Source organism: Copadichromis virginalis, linkage group LG15 (genome assembly GCF_057382275.1).
Source record: "Copadichromis virginalis isolate Kocher_CV1m ecotype Utaka linkage group LG15, C_Virginalis_male_GT1.1, whole genome shotgun sequence".
NCBI lineage: Eukaryota > Metazoa > Chordata > Actinopteri > Cichliformes > Cichlidae > Copadichromis > Copadichromis virginalis.
Genome location: NC_140632.1, coordinates 19,669,387 through 19,687,698, shown reverse-complemented (window position 1 = coordinate 19,687,698; position 18,312 = coordinate 19,669,387). Strand labels below are relative to the sequence as shown.

Below are 18,312 nucleotides of genomic sequence, written 5' to 3'. Positions count from 1 at the left end.
GGAGTTTTTATTATGAATGAATGATGAATTTTTATGAATTATTATGTCTATTTTTTATGTTTAAGGACAACAGATGGAAATTAGCCTTTGGCTATAATCTGGCATGTTTACATTCATGTAATTTTTTTTTTACATTTACGTTCATTAACATGCACTGTCCTAAATAAATAAATAAATAAATAAACCTTCCGATTACAAGACGAACGCCCAACTCTTGAGTCACGATCGCCCCAGTCAAGCTGCACACAAGTGTCTCCAGAGTTTACCCCAAAGTAACCCATATCAACTTTATTACATTCTTAAATTGCAATAATATTTTTTTTTCTTATTTATGTCTTCTTGGATTTATTTATTTTTCATACTGAACCGTCTTTTCTCTATTGTCATCCCGCTTTTCTCTGTTGATCCTGCTATGTACAAAAAATGCTCCAGTAGCGCTTTCTAGACGACACTTCTACTTCTTTATCTCCCTTTTCTTTAAAAGGTTAGCTGTCCCCTCAGCCTGTGTTGGCTGGTACACTGCCAGGCCTGTCCAAGTTTATAAAAATGGGGTCAGATGTCCCCCCCAACTCCACAGAAGTTTGTTCAGTTAGTTTCATAAACTGCAAAGTGAGCCAAGACTGTTATCCATCCAACAGCTAGGAACATCAGTTCCTCTCAGCAAAGTCGAGCTCTCACGTTGTCCTAAAGAAAAAAATTAAATTAAATTAAATTAAACCTTCTAGATCCCCGCAGCTTTGACAGAGTACAGCCCACCACTCTCGCTCTCTTACAACCCCTGTTCAATAGAAGCAGCATCCACATGAATTCAGCTGATGAAAACACTGTGCTCCGCTGACAGACATTTCTAATATGGACCCTATCATACTCCCACCAGCAATGACAGTGAGATTTGTGCTCCCACTTCTGGCATCTTCTCCACTCAAACTCACAAGCAAACAGTGACACCTGGTAACAGCTTGACATTAAATTTTCCATAAAGCAGACTGACGAGTGCTGCGGCACAACTGGGATAAAAATCGATCAAACCTAAAGGACATAAAGCATCTGAGATTTCACCGTCCAATTATTAAAACAAGTGATGAAGTAAAAATGCACTGTCGACAGTTTATTCCAGAGAGGCTGAGGTGCTCGCGTGTAATTCAGTAATGGTTTCACTTCATGTCTGCAACTTCATCAAAACACAGAAAAGCCAATGATGATACATGATACACAAATGCACTTTATTTCCTTTAAGCTGACAGGCCGGTGTTATTTGTTTGCCTCCAGGGGTTTAATTTCTTTGCCTGTTAAGCGAGAGCACAAATGAACTACAGTTATGTGTTCTGCCTCTCAGTCGGCCTGTGAATCAAATTTAAGCCTCGTTTTACTCGTGTTAGCTGCCTGGCATCTGCATGTTTATCCGATATCCTCATTTCTTATGAGACGTTTTATATCTGCGGCCAAAACTGTAAGAGAAACATTCAGCCTTTAGGACAGATCTTAGTATACCACTCTTTGTTTCAGTTTTTGACAAAAAAAATAAAAAAATTAGTGTGGCGATACAAGAAAAGAAGGATTGTTTTGAAGGAGGATGTTGACACTTCACACTGAAAACGAGTGATGTGAAAATCACCTGTTTTATGGCCCTTAATTGTCATGCAACAGCAAAGAGCATCAGCATTTACGCTAGCTTCACAAAAAGAAAATGCAACAGACTTTATGTTGTAATTAAATTTTATTGTTGTTGTGAGAAACTTAAAGCGGAGACCATAAATCCTCGACATCAGCAAGAACGTGTTCCTCCAGAATCACTAATAATGGCTAACTCTAAAATGTAATCATTTCTATTAAATTTCAAGAAAACTTTGCTGTCACTTTGTATACGCTGCAGGCTTCAGTTTCAACTTTTGAACTTTGCAGAGTAGTTTCATGCCTCTATGAAAAAGAAGAAAATTTAAACATCATCCTGTCACTTTATAGCTAAAGATAAACTCACCTTAACTCTACTCTATCTCAGTTCCATACACAGTTATAAACAAATCTAGAATTCCTAGCACATTTTCCTGGCTTTAAAAATCTGATTCTGTGTAATAACACTGCCCCCAAATTGCTGTTTTACAAGTGTTTACCTCCTTGGTGATGCCCATGTCAATTTCTGTGCTAAATTACAAAAAGTCTGAATATATATTCTTCTTTTTCTTTCACCTGCACTGCTTAGGGGTTCACAAAATGAATCATCTGCTTCCATCTCACCCTGTTCTTAGCATCTTTTCCTCCTACCTGGCAGTTCCATATTCAACATCCTTTGCCCAGTATATCCACTATCCCTCCTCTGCACATGTCCAAACATCTCAGTCTGAGCTCTCCCTTTTATATACTCATTTCTAATGCAGTCCATCTTGGTCAATCCCAATAGAAATCTTCAACTCTGCCACCTCTGGCCCTGTCTCCTGTCTTTTTGTCAGTGTCACCATCTCTAAACCACTCATCATAGCAGGTCTCACTACCATCTTGCAAACCTTCCCTTTCACTTATGCTGCTATCATTCTGTCATATACCAACCCCTGACACTCATCTCCACCCACTTCTTCCTGCCTGCACTCTCTTTTTTGTCTCTTTTGTGTACTTTCCGTTGTTTTGGTGGTTAACCCCAGTTATTTAATCTTATCCACCTTAATTAATGTGTGAAAATATGCAATAGATTATCTATAGATCTCTTCCTGAGCACAGCAGCTCAAGCACTCTCCGTCTCTGAGACTACTTTCAGATACTTGGAAAGCCCACTTAAAAGACTCAAAATGGTTAAGGTTAGGGTTAAGGTTATAGTTATGGTGGTAATAGATGGCTGTAGCCTCTGTTCTAAGCAATAGAACGCGATGGTCGTTCTATTGGATTCCCTTGAGAACCCAGAGCGTTTCATAAGGACGCGGAAGGGTACTGTTAAGATTCAATATTGAGGAAGGGTACAAGAGGTGATCGAAGAATAACCACACTGGTCCGGCCGGGTGAAGTCAAACGAAGATTTTAATGAATACACGCGTGGGAAGACACTCTGTACGCAGACAGCCAGTAGTCCTCACTTAATCAAAGCATGAACAGATATTTTATAGCATCAGGGTTTATTTACTGACGCCCCTTCATACGTCACAGATACATTTTATACATAGATCAGATCAACATCATCATTGACTTTTCACCTAGAAAATCATCTTCTATTTTCATGGCTAGCCCTTCCTGTCTACCTTTCAGTTCTTGTCTTGTTCCTCTTTCTTGCCGAGACACCAAGAAACGGTTCCTCTTTTACCAAGACAATTTTGCAGTTACAGCCAAACATAACTAACCTCTCCTCTAAATAAATCTAATTTAAAGTGTGTGTGTGTGTGTGTGTGTTGACCTCACATGCTCTTTGTGTCATCTCTTCACCTACTGTCTGTGTCTCGTCCTCAAATGCTCTTTCTCAATTCACCTGTTGCACTTCTGACCTTTTACCAGACCAGAAGCTCACTGAGACTATGTGTATGTCTTCTACTAAATAAATGTTTTAATCAAGAACCTCTCTTAAGGCCTTCTTAAAGCTATCTGTTATATTGTTAAAGCCTCGTCTTAGCCTGCGGCTCAAAATAACTTCCTGCTTCTTTCTGCATACAACTTCCTGTCAGCCTGCAACTCAGTCTTTCTGAAAGAGACACTGTTTAAACCTTGGAATGCAACATCCATGCTGCAGATTATATTATTAATGCAATGACAATTATTTAACAATAGCAGTAAAATAATTTCCCTCCTCGACAGTACCTTTTGCTTTACTACGAGACGCCGAGGGGTATGACAAATTGGTGGTATGTTACACATTGGGAATGAAAATACTCTGATCCAAAGATGAGTATGGGTTTAAGTTAATCGCTGATTCTAAACTGGCCATAGGTGTCAACACAGCAGTCAATGACTGTTTCTATGTGTTAGCAACAGACTGGCAATCTGTCAAGGTGTACCCTGCCTGTCCTCCTATGGGGGGGATAGGCTCCAATCCTCCAGTTGGATAAGTGGAAGAAAATGTATTGACAGATGGCTATCATGACAACTGCAAAATATCAAGAGACTACAAAGACTGTGGAGAGAAGCTGTTTGATATATGGTTAAAATGGATGAAAGCTGTAGGAACTAATAAGTCAACTGACTCAGTTTTAGCATAAGCTTATACTAATTAATACACAGAGAAAATATAAGTTGCATTGTTGGCAGCTTTCTGCTCATTGATTTGTCTTTACAAAAAAAAAAAACTACTGTCGACTAATGCTTCTAGAGAAAGGCTGATTGGCCAAACACTGGTATCAGTTGATATTGGTGTTGTCTGCTGCCAGCAGACTATTGGCAAATAACCTGACATGTACCCATGACATTGGACAACATTTTTATATTGTTTCATTCATTTTGCACTGACTACTAAAGTTGGTGTAATAAAGAGCTGTACATTGGGGCTGCTGTAGCTCAGGAGGTAGAGCAGGTCTAATACTAGTCGGAGGGTTGGTGGTTCGATCTGCTCCAGTCTGCATGCCAAATATCCTTGGACAAGATACTAACCCCAAATTGCTCTCCGACGCATTCATCGGAGTATGAATGCATGTGAACGTTCGATAGAAAGCTCAAAAAGAGCATAGAAAAGAAAGTGCTTGAATGAGTGAATGAGGCAAGTTGTGCTTGCTGAGACAGATCCCAGGTAAACTGAGGCAGTAGGAGCGGGCTCAGGGAGTTTCTTCTTTTGATGTGAGTCTTCAAGGTCCTCTTCCCTGGAGCGAAACAGATTTAGCATATTAACATGAAACAGACATGTCTGGGACCTCTGCTCAGGAGTGTTGATAATGGTGTCAGGTTCATTCACCCAGCTTTTAACTACATATGGGCCTCCAAACTGTGCTGAGTGGGTCGAAACTAATTCCTTGTCATCAGGTTTGAAAAATACCGAACAACTTTTCTATCATATACCTTTTTTTGTGTGCCCCTGGGAAGAGAAATGGGTCTTTTTGGCTAAGCAACAAGCACAGTATAAATGTTCCCAGAACTGTTGAAATCAAAGCTGTTTGTTTGAGGTGGTGAAGTGACCCTCACACACTATGACTAAACACTAGTTTAGCAAACCTAAAGCCAAGAGATTGCTGCTTTGTGTATTTGAACATGATGTCATTCTTTTTTTTAATGCTACCTCTCTAGTGCAACTCGTGACTCTGGTTGTTATGAACTGTGGGAAGGGATGGGCTGGATGAATGGGATCTGATGACCATAATTTGTTTTTAGCAGTGGGCTCACCTAATCAACAATCACATGGTCAAAAGGCCGACTAACTGCGAGGATGGGTTTGACAGGAACGGGTGGTTCCACCTGTTTGTACATAATTTAGCAAAATCTGCTTTTAGACCTGGCAAGAAAAGGTGTTGGAGGATACGGTCATTGGCTTTTGTAAAACCCTAAATGACCAGACTATGCGTGCTCATAAACTAGCTGCAACGCACTTTCACCATCTGATGCACAACCTTGAAATATTACTGTAGGAATCTACACTATATTGCCAAACATATTCACTCACCCATCCAAATCAATTGTTTCAGGTGTTCATTCACTTCCATGGACACAGGTAAAATCAAGAATGGACTTTCATGGCTCTGCAACTGCATCCAAAGCTTAAAAAGACAGCTGCGCCAAGCATGATGCAAAGCATTGGAAGAAGGAGTGTAAAGCACACCACCACTGTACTGTAGAGCAGTGGAGACGTGTTCTTTGGAGTGACAAATAATACTTCTCCATCTGACAATTGATGATGAACAAGTCTGGGTTTGGTGGTTGCGTTATGCCAAGTGTAAAGTTTGGGAGATTATGGTGGGGGTTGTTTTTCAGCAGCTGGGCTCGGCTCATTAGTTCCTGTGAAAAGAGCTCTCAATGTTTCAGTAAATTAAGATATTTTAGACAATTTCATACTCACAACTTCGTGGAAACAGTTTGGGGATGGCCCCTTTCTGTTCCAACATGATTTTGTACAAAGTAAGGTCTATAAAGACATGGATGAGCAAGGTATGTATGGAAGAACTTGACTGGCCTGCACAGAGTCCTTTCCTCAACCTAACAGATCACCTTTGGGGCCGAGTAAAGCAGAGACTGTTTGACCTTACAAATTTGCTTCTGGAAGAATGGTCAAAAACTTGCATGAACAAACTCCTGAACCTTTTGGAAAGCCTTCCCAGAAGAGTTGAATTTTAGCTGCAAAGCGTGGTCCAACATCATATTAAACCCTATGGATTAAGCATGGGATGCGACTCAAGGTCAAATGCGTGTGAAGGCAGACAAACAAATACTTTTGGCAAGATAGTGTATATAGCTTGACTCCCCTATAGTCAGCCTCAAGTGGCCATTTAAAAAATTGGACCCTCTGATACATCCATAATGGCTAAATTTTTCACTGTTTGGACTCATCTATAAAGTTTGCTGTAGGTAAATTAGCCAATTGTTTTACTGACAAATTAATCCTATGAACTCTAACAGGCTTAAATATTGAAAACACGTTTGTGGTGTTTTATCTTGTTGTGGAGTTTGGCCCCAAAGTGGCCAAAAATTGATTGCTGCAGCTTTAAAGTTCAATTTGGGGTTCAATGCATTATGAACAGACTCAGTGGTGAAATTCTCTGTGTGAAGTGCCGTCTTTTTCTGAGGTAAACATTTGATCAGTTCCTCCTCACCGTGAGCCAGACACCACCTCTGCTGTGCCCAGCACATTCCCCTGGTAAACACAATTGTTGTGGGAGAGATGGATGGATGTGATGAGCTCATTTATTATTCAGGCCTCAGTGTGTCTGAAGAGGGACAACAGGACCGCAGTGCAGGGAGAGACAGATAAGGCTGTGGTTACTAATGAGGGTTTATCACAATGATTCAACCTTCCTCATGCATCTTTCATACAAAGGCCTGCAGAAGTACACATCACGAGAGGCTGCGCGATGCATTCATTGATGTCTGTGCATAAATGATGTGTGTCATATCCACAGGAGTGCTAGACTCCACGTTCCTGTTGCTCTCTGTGGTTCCAGGTGTCAGACAGGTTTAAACCAGTGCTGTCTGTATCCACAGCCACATCACTGAAAGTAGTTGCTGTTGCTCACTCTCACTGATCAAAGCGTTGTTGGTCATTTTGAATATAAGTCGTAATTTGGTAGATATTAGGCTTGGAAGAAAAAGAGGTACATTAGCAGGGTGTACCTGCCCGACCTGATTTACATTGCTCAGATGAAGGTCGGGAAGGTCATTCACCAGTAAACACAAGTAGCAGGTACAATTTTCAGTTTACTGTTATTAATTGTACAAACAAAGGAAAGTTGTAATAGCTTTCTTTTAGGGAAGTCAGTGTTCCTTATACATTTCAATTTTAAAAGACTTTGGTTTGGGCTTTTTACCTTTTATTGAAAGGACAGTACAGAGAAGAAAGAGTAGGGAATGAGCATCAGTTAACTCAATTTGGCCAGATTCAAACCCAGGCCTCTGTAATAACCAGGGCTGCACATAAGTGGTTAGCAGGTGCGCTTGCGCTGTCAAAGCAAAAGACACGCACCAGATAAGAAGTTGCAATGCGCGTTTGCGTACATAAGATTTTCTGGAGGAGGACAGACGTTTGTTTAGAACTCTTAAATATGTCGAAGAAGCAAGCTCCTTTAAGCAATTACTTTGGTGCTCCTCCATCTCCAAAGAAATGTCAGAAGGAGTCCGATCCGCAAAAAAAGCGCGTATTCTCGGAAAAGTGGTTGCAAGATGCGAGCTGGCTTCAAACAAATGATGAACGCACAGAGATGTGGTGCAGAATATGCCGCATATTCTGGAGCTTGCTTCTTCGACATCTTTAAGAGTTCTAAACAAACGTCTGTCCTCCTCCAGAAAATCTTATGTACGCAAATGCGCGTTGCAACTTCTTATCTGGTGCGTGTCTTTTTATTTTGACAGCATAAGCGCACCTGCGGACCACTTGTGTGCAGTCCTGGTAATAACCTTACAGCATAAGGGTCACCTGCTCAACCGAGTGAGCAGGTGGAGGAGTTCCATACGCTTTGATTTAAAATACCTGCTAAACAGAATGTGAATAGAGAGCCTTACCTGATACCCAACATACTAACGCTATGCATGATAGCCATGTGCTCTAGTCAGGTTTCAAGTGTCTCCTTTGGGTTCCAATCCACAGGCTGCTTGGGGGTTTCCTGTGTGGGACTGCATGTTCTCTCCGTGTCTGTGTGGGTTCTCTCTGGGTACTCCAGATTCCTCCCACAGTCTGTGTTAGTATAACTGGTGATTCTAATTTGGCTGCAGATGTCAAACTAAGCATGAATGTGGCTGCGTCTCTCTCTGTTAAGCCTTTGTTATACTCCACCTGTTACTGTACTCTGTTATAGCTGGGATACGCTCAAGCACTGATAAGTGGAAAAGATGATGGACAGATGGACTGTGTATGTTCTTTGTTTAGTGCATATTAAAAGTACATTGTCAGTTTGTCAGAAAGTAACAGTCATGTTGATACCACAACTGCTCAAAAAATTAAGAGAACACTTGATCATCACAGTAAAACATTCAATTAAACTTAAGTGATCTTTCCAGTTAGGAAGGATTATTCAAATCAAGTCAGTTCAGTTCAATTCAGCTTTATTTATGGAGCCCCAAATGACAACAACATTCAAAGTGCTTTATAGCCCCTTTTCCATTAGTACTCAATCGGATAAACTCGACTCGGACTGACTGGTTTTCCATTACAATCAAGTATCACCTAATGTGCATGGTCGTCATAGTAACACGGCCGAGCGTTCTATGACGCAATTAGTATGTGAAATAAACAAAGGTGGACATTGAGACAACGATGTACCTGCTGCTCGTTCTGTGGCTTCTTGTCATACTTGGGGACCACAGTGTTGTTGTTTTTTTAAAAAGCCATTTCACTTATTGCTGGGTTTCAAAAAGCGCAGTTTTGATTTTCATGAATGATAAGCTGGCTCACTGAGTGACTACACTGACCAGCCAATCGGTGGCATGCAGTCTAACAACGTTGCATTTTAATACCAGCTAAGATCGCCTGGAACTCTGGCCAAGCAGGTACTATGATCTAATGGAGAACCTAGAAAACTGTGGCTAGTCGACCCGAGTAGGTACTAATGCAAAAGGGGCTCTATGAGCAAGCGCTTGGTGATAGCGGAAAGGAAAAACTCATTTTAACAGGAAGGAACTTTAGCAGAACAAGGCTTGGGGAGAGGCAGCCATCTGTCATGACTGGTGGATTGTGAGGGGAGGAAGGCAGGGAAAAACCCCAAAACAAAACAAAAAACACAAGCTGTGGACAAGAGCCAAAGATTGATAATACTACTACTAATAATACTAAAACCATTGTAACTCTAAATAAACTGCTTTAGAGCAAATAAAAGTGACAACAGGTGCCCTGGAGGGTCAACAACAAGAGAACCCCCAAAAAGGGAAAGATTTTTACAGCTGGTGGCCACAGACAATTCCTCTTTCCTTATCCCCCAGTTTTTTTTTCCCAAGTGTATCTGAGAGAACACAATTTATACTAGACTATATAAATAAAAACAGAAACAAAGCTGCCATTGTGACATGAGATACCTTTAATAACCCAGAAGAAGAGATTCTTGCTGAACAAATACAAACGATCTTAAATACTCAGATATATTTATAGTGTTGGAAAAACAATAAATAACCAAAAAGCATCAAACATTTCCTAAATGCAATTACTGAATCTTCCAACAGCTGTTTACATTATTTACTTCATAAACAAAAATATATTATACAATTGCAACCTGCAGAAAAACCTGTTTTGTTGTGGTTGCTGTAGCTTTCTGTATCAATCAATCAAGCAATCAATTATCTGCTGGACAAAGAAAAATTTAAAATATAATATAGAATTACCAATTATCATTGAAGGTGTACCAATTGATAATGTGAGTGAAAACAAATTTTTGGGAGTCGTAATTGATAACAAAATTTCATGGAAACTCCACGTCAGACACATAAAAACCAAAATTTCCAGAAGCCTCGCAGTTTTGAACAAAGTGAAACCATACCTTGATAAAGATGCACTTCGTACTCTGTACTGTACCCTGGTTCTTCCATATCTTACATATTGTGTGGAAGTGTGGGGAAATACATATAAAAATACAACTAATCCATTAGTCACAGTACAGAAACGAGCACTGCGTATTATTCACAAGGCTGGTTATCTAGATCATACTCACAAATTCTTTCTTCAGGCAAAGTTACTTAAATTCCAGGATCTGGTTAATTACAATAAATCCATAATTTTGTATAACGCTTTTACTAAACTTCTACCGGCAAATTTACAAACTAGATTTGAAATTCGAGAAAAGGTTTATAATGTGAGAGGCTTTGGAGAATTCAAATTACCTTGAACTCGAACAACCCGTAAAGGTTTTTGTGTGTCTGTATGTTGTGTGAAAATCTGGAACAGTCTGAGTTTACAATTGAAACAATGCAAAAATATTCATAGATTTAAATTCCTCTACAAACAGTTGGTCTGGTCACAGTATACTCAATGATGGTTTTTAGTGTGCTCTGTAATGTCTGTTCTCTTACCATTGCTGGTATGGATTCCAAGAGAAAAAAAAAAATAAATAAATAAAGAAGAGTGTGCGTATGTATATATATATATATATACGTGCATGTGTGTGTAGATATATATGTATGTATATGTATGTGTGTTTGTTACTTGTAATTATTACTGCCTGTTACCTGTGGTAATGCAATTTATAATTTATATATTCTGTATTCAGTTATGAAGGCTCTAATTGTTGTTTGCGAGCTGCCGTTGAGATGCTCTTATGTGCCCGGGGCTGTTGATGGGTCTGTATGCAATGATGGGCGTAGCTGCAGGAAGTTTATTGTTTTTTGTTGATGAGTGAGTATAGGGGTGGGATTTAATAAGTTTTCTTCGTCCCACTCCTTTTTCAGGCAATTTTTGTTTTTTGTTTTGTGCATTTTATGTTCAATATAGGTATTGTTGTGCCTGAAAATGAACAAATAAATGAATGAAAATGAAATGAATTTTCAGCAGCAGACTGTCACACATTTGGTGTACTAGTGAATTTCTTTGTTACCAGGATGCCGTAAGTGTCATGGTCCTGGGTCAAGCGACCCAGTGTTTGAGTTTATGTATCTTTTGTATTTATTTTGTGCCTTAGCTTAGTGCACCTAGTTAATTTCTAGATTACTGTGTAGTCCTGTTTCTTAGTTATGTCATCTCCCCTGTACTAAGTTTCCCTGGTTCATGTGTCATGTCTGTGTGGTTATGTTTGGTTCCTTGTCTAGTCTGTCATGCGTGTTAGGCCTGTTAAGTTGTGTTGTCGTGTCTAAGTCTGCATGTTTCCTGTTTTATTTTGAAAAGGGTCTTGTGTTCTGTGTTCATGTGGTTAGTTTTACTCTTGCCTGTGCATCATTATGTTTATCCTAGTCAGCTGTTTCCTCATGTGTCTCCACTTCCCCTAATCACCTCATGTGTGTATTTAAGTCCTCTGTTTTCTGAATGTCATTGTCGGGTCGTCTGTTATCTCCACCATAGTCATTGTCATAGTCATAGAACTTCATACTATTTGTTTCTTAGTGTTTTTTAGTTTGCTTAGGGTTCCTTGTTTAACCCCTGCAATCATCCAAATAAAGGATCGCTTTCTGTTAAACCTGCAACTCCTCGTCCACATCTGCTTTTGGGTCCTGTTTCAAAAAACACACCGGCGCACCCCACCGTGACAGTATGAGGCACTGAGTCAATGTAAATGACACTGTCATGAAACATTTATTGGTGGTTTTTGACTTTCATGAGATTTAGTGACAGTAAGACCTGCCTTATAAACTAATTTTACTGAACACGCCTGACTTTTAGTGGGTTTTTTGTGATGTTTTGACAGTAATATACTTTTAACAGTTGATCTATGCTGGGTTTTGATAGCAATCAAATAATTTTCCCTTGCCTTCAAATTAACTGTCACGATCCTGGATCTTTTGACCCAGCGTTTTGAGTTTTAGTTTATGTTTAAGCCCTTCAGATTTTCTAAGTTCATTTTTTTATCATGCCTAGGTTGTTCTAGTTCTTTGTTATTAGATTCCCCTTATGTCTTCCACCCTTGTCAAGTCTCCCTTCCCCTTCATGTGTTTCATGTCTGTGTCTTACGTTTTCAAGTTCAGGTTGTTATGTCTGCGTCTTATGTTTCCTGTTTTATTTTGAAGAGGTCTGGTGTTCCTGTGTTCATCGTGTTTAGTTTTACTCTTCCACTGTGACATCATTATGTTCATGTGTGTCAGCTGTCCCCCGTGTGTTCCCACTTCTCTCATTAGCCTCCTGTGTGTATTTAGTCTGTGCGTTCTCATTCAGTCTTGGTCGGATCGTCTGTGTTGTTCCCATGCCAAGTCCTGCGTTCAGGTTTTCATATATATATTAGGGGTGCAACGATACTCGTATCAATATTGAACTGTTCGATACAGTGCTTTCGGTTCGGTACGCATATGTATCGAAAAATACAAAATTTTTAATTTATTTTATCAACTTTCCTTCTGACGATGCTGTCTGTGTTGAGCGCTCAGTGGATCTGCGCTCGACAGTGCAGCCTAGGCGGAGTGGTCGAACGCAGATTCACTGAGCGCAGGGCAAGCTAGCGAGACAGAAGTTAAGCTCTCCTTGCAACATGGCAAATTGAACCTCCCCCACCCTCATTCAGATCTGGCGTTTGGAACTATTTTGGTTTTCATGTGACGCATGACCCTGAAGGTAAGCGCGTCATGGACTAAAGTAAAACAGTGTGTTGGATGTGCCACGCAATGCTCAATTACATGGGTGGGAACTAGTGTGTTAGCATAGTTAGCTCGTTAACGTGTTGGCCGTCCAGCCCCACGCACGAAGCGATCCGCAGTAGCTCGTTAACGGAGATTTGCCGTGTTGTGGCATTAACGTCATTTCAGATTAACGCTGACAGCACTAGTGGGAGCACAACGAATATGACTGCACATTTACGCCGACATCATCCTAGTGCAAAGAAAAGTGGAAGAAGACAAAAACAACAAGCATGCATGCTACAAACTTTAGCCGAGTCATTTAGACAGCCGTTAGCACATGATTCTCCTTATGGGGACCTGATATGTTTAATATGCTGCTGAGAATATAGCCCAGAAGAAGCGTATAGTATAGCTTTTATTTTGGAAAGAGCCATTTCTCTGTAATAAACTCTCTTTTCCAAAGATGAGTGATTCCTCAATCAGATAACAGGGCTCGCAAAATCGCTAGCCCGACGTCCCGGGGCTAGCGATTTTTCCAGTCGGGCTACCAAAATCTATCTCTGCCCTGCCCGTCGGGCTATCATAGGAAGGAAAAATATATGCCAATTGTAACCAAACTTACGAATTATTATTATTAATGACCGAACTCCCACTAGCCAGTATCAGAAGATCTAGAATCGGCAGGAGCCCAAGGTATAAACACCAATAAGGAGAGACCACACCACAATAGACTGTTCACAAATTTGTTATATTTGACACACAGCAGCTGCAACAATGTAATGAAAGCAATAAAATAAAATACAAAATATTTCCCCCAAAATACCAAACTAAATAAAAGTGCGCGCATACAGCTTTCTCTGAATCAATTATATAAGTGGATAATGTCTGGTAACTGATGGATCGTTGGGGCCCGTTCAGTTTGTTTAATGTTTGTCCTACCACACTCCGATGAAGGAAGAAAGTTCGTAGTCCTGCAGGTATCTGAAGCTTCAATGGGAACGAAACTTTGGCTTCAATAAAACCTCGGCAAATCCTATTCAATTTTGGGTTGGCTCGGCATCCAGTTAACTGGAACTGTGGAATCGCTGCTCCTCGATGGGGCTTGCTTCAGACTGGGTCCGTCTGTCGAGTCATCCTTTTACCAGATAACAAAAAAAACTGACCTATAAACAGGTCACAGGTCCATATAGTCACATACACCGTTGTGAAACAGCCACACTTACTTAAAACATTCAAAATGAACAATAAGTATTAGTGTAACTCTATATCTTAATTCAGCTAGCTCTGTTGTACAACAAAATTATATCACTGCAGCATCATATCCTCTTAGGTGAGCTATAATTTTATCAACCTGACAGGCTGACAATGTTCACAAAAACACAGCTTCTAGAGTTAACACTGTAGCTGCAGTCAGCAACTCACAGTAGCTCAGACTTGTACATTATAACCAACTCAAAGAACACAACTGAAAATCTGAGAATCGGCGTACAATTGAATTAAATTGTTACACTTAAAACTGATTAGCACCATTTCTTTCGTTTTCGTTTCTTTTCTTTCTTTTTTTTCCCTTAAACGTAATATGATTGCAGTCACTAGCCATTTCACACACAGAAACAGTCAATTCTGCTAGCGTGAGCGCTAGCTGTTAGCTTAGCCGTCCCGTTAAGTCTGTCCTTTTATCCTTAACAAATTAGATTTTCCCCACTTTTCGTACTCACCGTTGACAGGGTGACACTCTGAACGACCAAAACAACTGCAGCAGTCTTGCTTTTAACTCCTAGCGATTCGACTTTGGGAACATTAGTTTCTCTGGCACATGGCATTGTATGAACAGGAACGAAATGGCAACACAGGAAATCATGTGGTCAAGGTCAACAGCAAGGGTCACTGGGAGCTCATTGCTGATTGGCCAAGTTAAATGACAACAGATAATCTTATTTGTCCACATCTTCCTTTAAACATAAAAGAAAGAAGAAATGACTAAATTGTTTACATCATACACGAAAAAAACTACTTTCCACTGCTCTTTTTTTCTAGCTGGGCTACACAATGCTTTTGCATTGTTTTGGAAATGTAGCTGGGTAATTATGTCATTGGCATCGGTGAGCCACTGTCAATATGTGACATTGAATTTGCGCTTGTTTTTTGCTTTCACTTTGCAATCGCGCGAACTGTGTATAGAGAGCGACAGTACTGATTGGTGAGTGACGATCATTTCCTCTGACATCGTCTTATCAATCGTTAGCTTACTATGCAAACATGACAAGTGAAATCTCCCGCAGCAAGCTTAAACATGTGAGAGGTTGATCGCGCAGAGAATCACTGAGCGTTATGTGAGTGCGTGTGTAAAAGCAGCAGCATATATATTTTAGTTCTGCTGAGCCAAATAAGGCAGGTCAGGGTGAAGAAGTGACAGCCAAAGAAAAGCTTACCACAAAACGGAAAAGTTATGACAAATCAGACTATAAGGCAAAAAGAAAGTGCAGCTTTATGGTTTCATGGACAAAATTTCTGTGACTGCAATATGACGAGCTAAATAACCAGGGCTGCACATAAGTGGTCCGCAGGTGCGCATTCGCTGTCAAAATAAAAAACGCGCACAAGATAAGAAGTTTCAACGCGTGTTTGCGTACATAAGATTTTCTGGAGGACAGACATTTGTTTAGAACTCTTAGAGATGTCGAAGAAGCAAGCTCCTTTAAGCAATTACTTTGGTTTTCCCTCACCTCCAAAGAAATGTCAGAAGGAGTCCGAACCACAAAAGAAGCACGTATTCTCGGTAAAGTGGTTGCAGGAGGTGAGCTGGCTTCAAACAAATGATGAACGCACAGAGATGTGGTGCAGAATGTGCCGTGAAAATTGCACTCTAGCGGACAAAAACAGTGCCTTTTATATGGACGCAATGTTTTTGTTTCCTTTACAATATTGTACTTTAATGTATAATATTGTAAAGGAAACAAAACAGGAAACAAAACATCAATCAAAAAATTGCTCTCTTTTTTTATTCGGGCTACTTAAATTTATTTTGGGCTATCAAAAACGGAAGAGTCCCTGCCCGAAGGGCTACCAGGGATTTTGAAATTTTGCGAGCCCTGAGATATAGTTATTTTTTTTATTACTTTTTTGTTTCAGCAACATTAAATTTAAAAACTGTACTTTTGAGTTAAAATATATATTTATAATTTTAATAAATGACAAATTAAAAAGGCATGAACGTTTTTTTTGTATTGAAAAAATATCGAACCGTGACACCAAAGTATTGAACCGAACTGTGAATTTTGTGTATCGTTGCACCCCTAATATATATATATATACACACATCATCATTGCCATGTTTAGAGTTTTGTTTGTTTTTCTGTTTGCCAGGGTTTTTCATGCTTCCTTTCTAGTTTACCCAGTTTAGGTTATTGCTTAGTTTGCATTGTTTGCTCTTTTATTTTGTACTGTTCTGTCTGCCTTAATAAACAGCTCATCAGTTAAGTTTGAGTTTTACAATGTCTGCACCTGGGTCCACTCTTCACACTCCACGCAGTTTGCCTCGGCAAACTGTGACATTAACTTCAAATCATTTTCATATCAGCCAGAACAATGTCCCTGTATTTGTGCTCCAGGTCACCCATAAACTCCAGGTGGTTGGTAAAACTGAAGCCCTGGATTGGCTCTTCCTGCAGGTAGAAAAGAAGAAATTTAGAGTTAGAGTCAATCTTTGAGCATTTATCCTGGTTGATGGGTCCTCGATCAAGGCATCCAAGTAGTGACCTTAGCACGACCTTAGGAGCAGTATGCGTCACGTGATAATTGTGTGCAAGACCTGTCAGCGGTGTAGAGTTCACACTGAACGCATTTGGAGCCTTGCTACGTGCTGCTAAACCAGGTGTTGTGCCAAGGTAGGCATCTCCGAAAAGTTTGTTCCCCCTGCACCGCGAGCATTTGTTGGGCACAGAGTGCAGATCCAGTTTACTCCGCTTCCATTACAGACAATTAGATGTGGAAGTAGTGATGTTTTAGTTTTGTGAAAAAGGTAAAAATGAGTGTGTTACATTACCATTCAGTTTGAGGGTTACAACAGAATATTATATATTTATTGTTCTCAAGTGGTATCGGACAGGATTATTTGAACAAACAAAGGACACTTTGCCTGATAATTATTTTTATCCTCCTCTAACTTTACTATATAAAGAGCTAAAACCTCCAACGTTTCAGGAGTAGTTAGTCGTTGTAAGAAGTGTTTCTGAACTAAAAATCAAGAATGTGGGATACTGTTTGTCTGTGATTCAGAGAGCCTAGCGTGTACGCAGGGGGGAAGAATTATGTCGGGGATACCGATAATCTAAACAGTTTCGTGGTTCGAAGAAAAAAAAACTATGAAAAACACTTTTTTTCATACTTGTGTTAAGTCTTGTATAGAAATGACACAAAATTCAGTCTCAGGTTAAATGTGATAGAAACAGCTTACACTGACATCCATCTTTATAAAAGTGTTGTGAAACCATGTTTGCATTTATTTACACTGCTTTCCACTCTGGATGTCTATTTATGTTAAGCTTTAAGTATAAAAGGGTCCATTCTACAACCTGTTTTTTTTTTTTTTTTTTTAGTTTTGTGCTGATATTGCCCTTCTTTTTTCAGAACCAAAGACTTTTTGAAATCTTCATAAAATTGCATTTTAAACTACTTTTGGAATATTACTTTAAATATTTAAACTTTTAGCAGAACTTTAAATCTAAATAAAAAGAGCAGTATTGCTGAACTGCAAAATATTTTGGGTGCAGTGTAAAGTGTAATAGGATGGCTTTAGTGTTTTGTTTTTTTTAAATTGTAGTATGAACTTTTCAAAATGCAGCAAGATATTTAAAAAAAAAAACAGGTTTTTTTTTTATTATAAAAATAGACTATATCGGATTCATATCAGTATCTGCAGATATACAAATTTATGATATCGGTATTGGTATCGGACATAAAAAAGTGGTATCGTGCCATCTCTAGTTATTACACACATGTGTGGGCATAACTACTTGATGACCTGAGGGGTCGTCTTAGGTTAAAGATACCAAACAGGTCAGAGATGTACTGTGAGGGAGCAAACCACTGAGATCTTTATAAACTAATAGAATGATTTTAAAACTAATTCTATATATAAACCTGAAAGCTAACAAAGTGACTTTTATACTGGGTTAAAGTAGTGTCACTGTCCAAGAATGTTGACGAGGTTTCTGACTTGGCATTGACAGTGACCCTGGGGGATTCATGGGTGGTGAGTGCTCACAGCAATGAACGATGGAGGGATGGACCAGCATGCAGCAGGTCAGGTCACATTCCTGACCTGTTACGGCTTCTTATAGCTTGGAAACTGCAGAATCTTCCTCTGATAAAATGTTTTTTTGATCAATCTGACATAAGGTTTTATGCTCGTGCTTGCAAATGTATACAAGCGAGTGGTCAGACAGTGATCCCAATGAAGGAGGAATCTGAGAAGAACAAGGACAAGACCTTGGGAGGGACAGCAGGACAATTAATTTAAGATGT

General features: G+C 39.6%; 1 protein-coding gene across 4 annotated transcripts in view; it reads right to left on the bottom strand.

Moving 5' to 3' along the window:
- Nucleotides 1-9,591: 9,591 nt before the first annotated feature.
- Nucleotides 9,592-18,312, bottom strand: part of tbc1d32 (TBC1 domain family, member 32) — a 108,848-nt gene continuing 100,127 nt past the window's right edge. For all 4 annotated transcript variants that reach the window (XM_085432368.1, XM_085432372.1, XM_085432370.1 and 1 more), the window contains exon 34: nucleotides 9,592-16,451. In XM_085432368.1, the coding sequence (XP_085288494.1) occupies nucleotides 16,347-16,451 (105 nt within the window). In that variant the 3' untranslated portion in view covers nucleotides 9,592-16,346. The remainder of the gene's footprint in view (nucleotides 16,452-18,312) is intronic.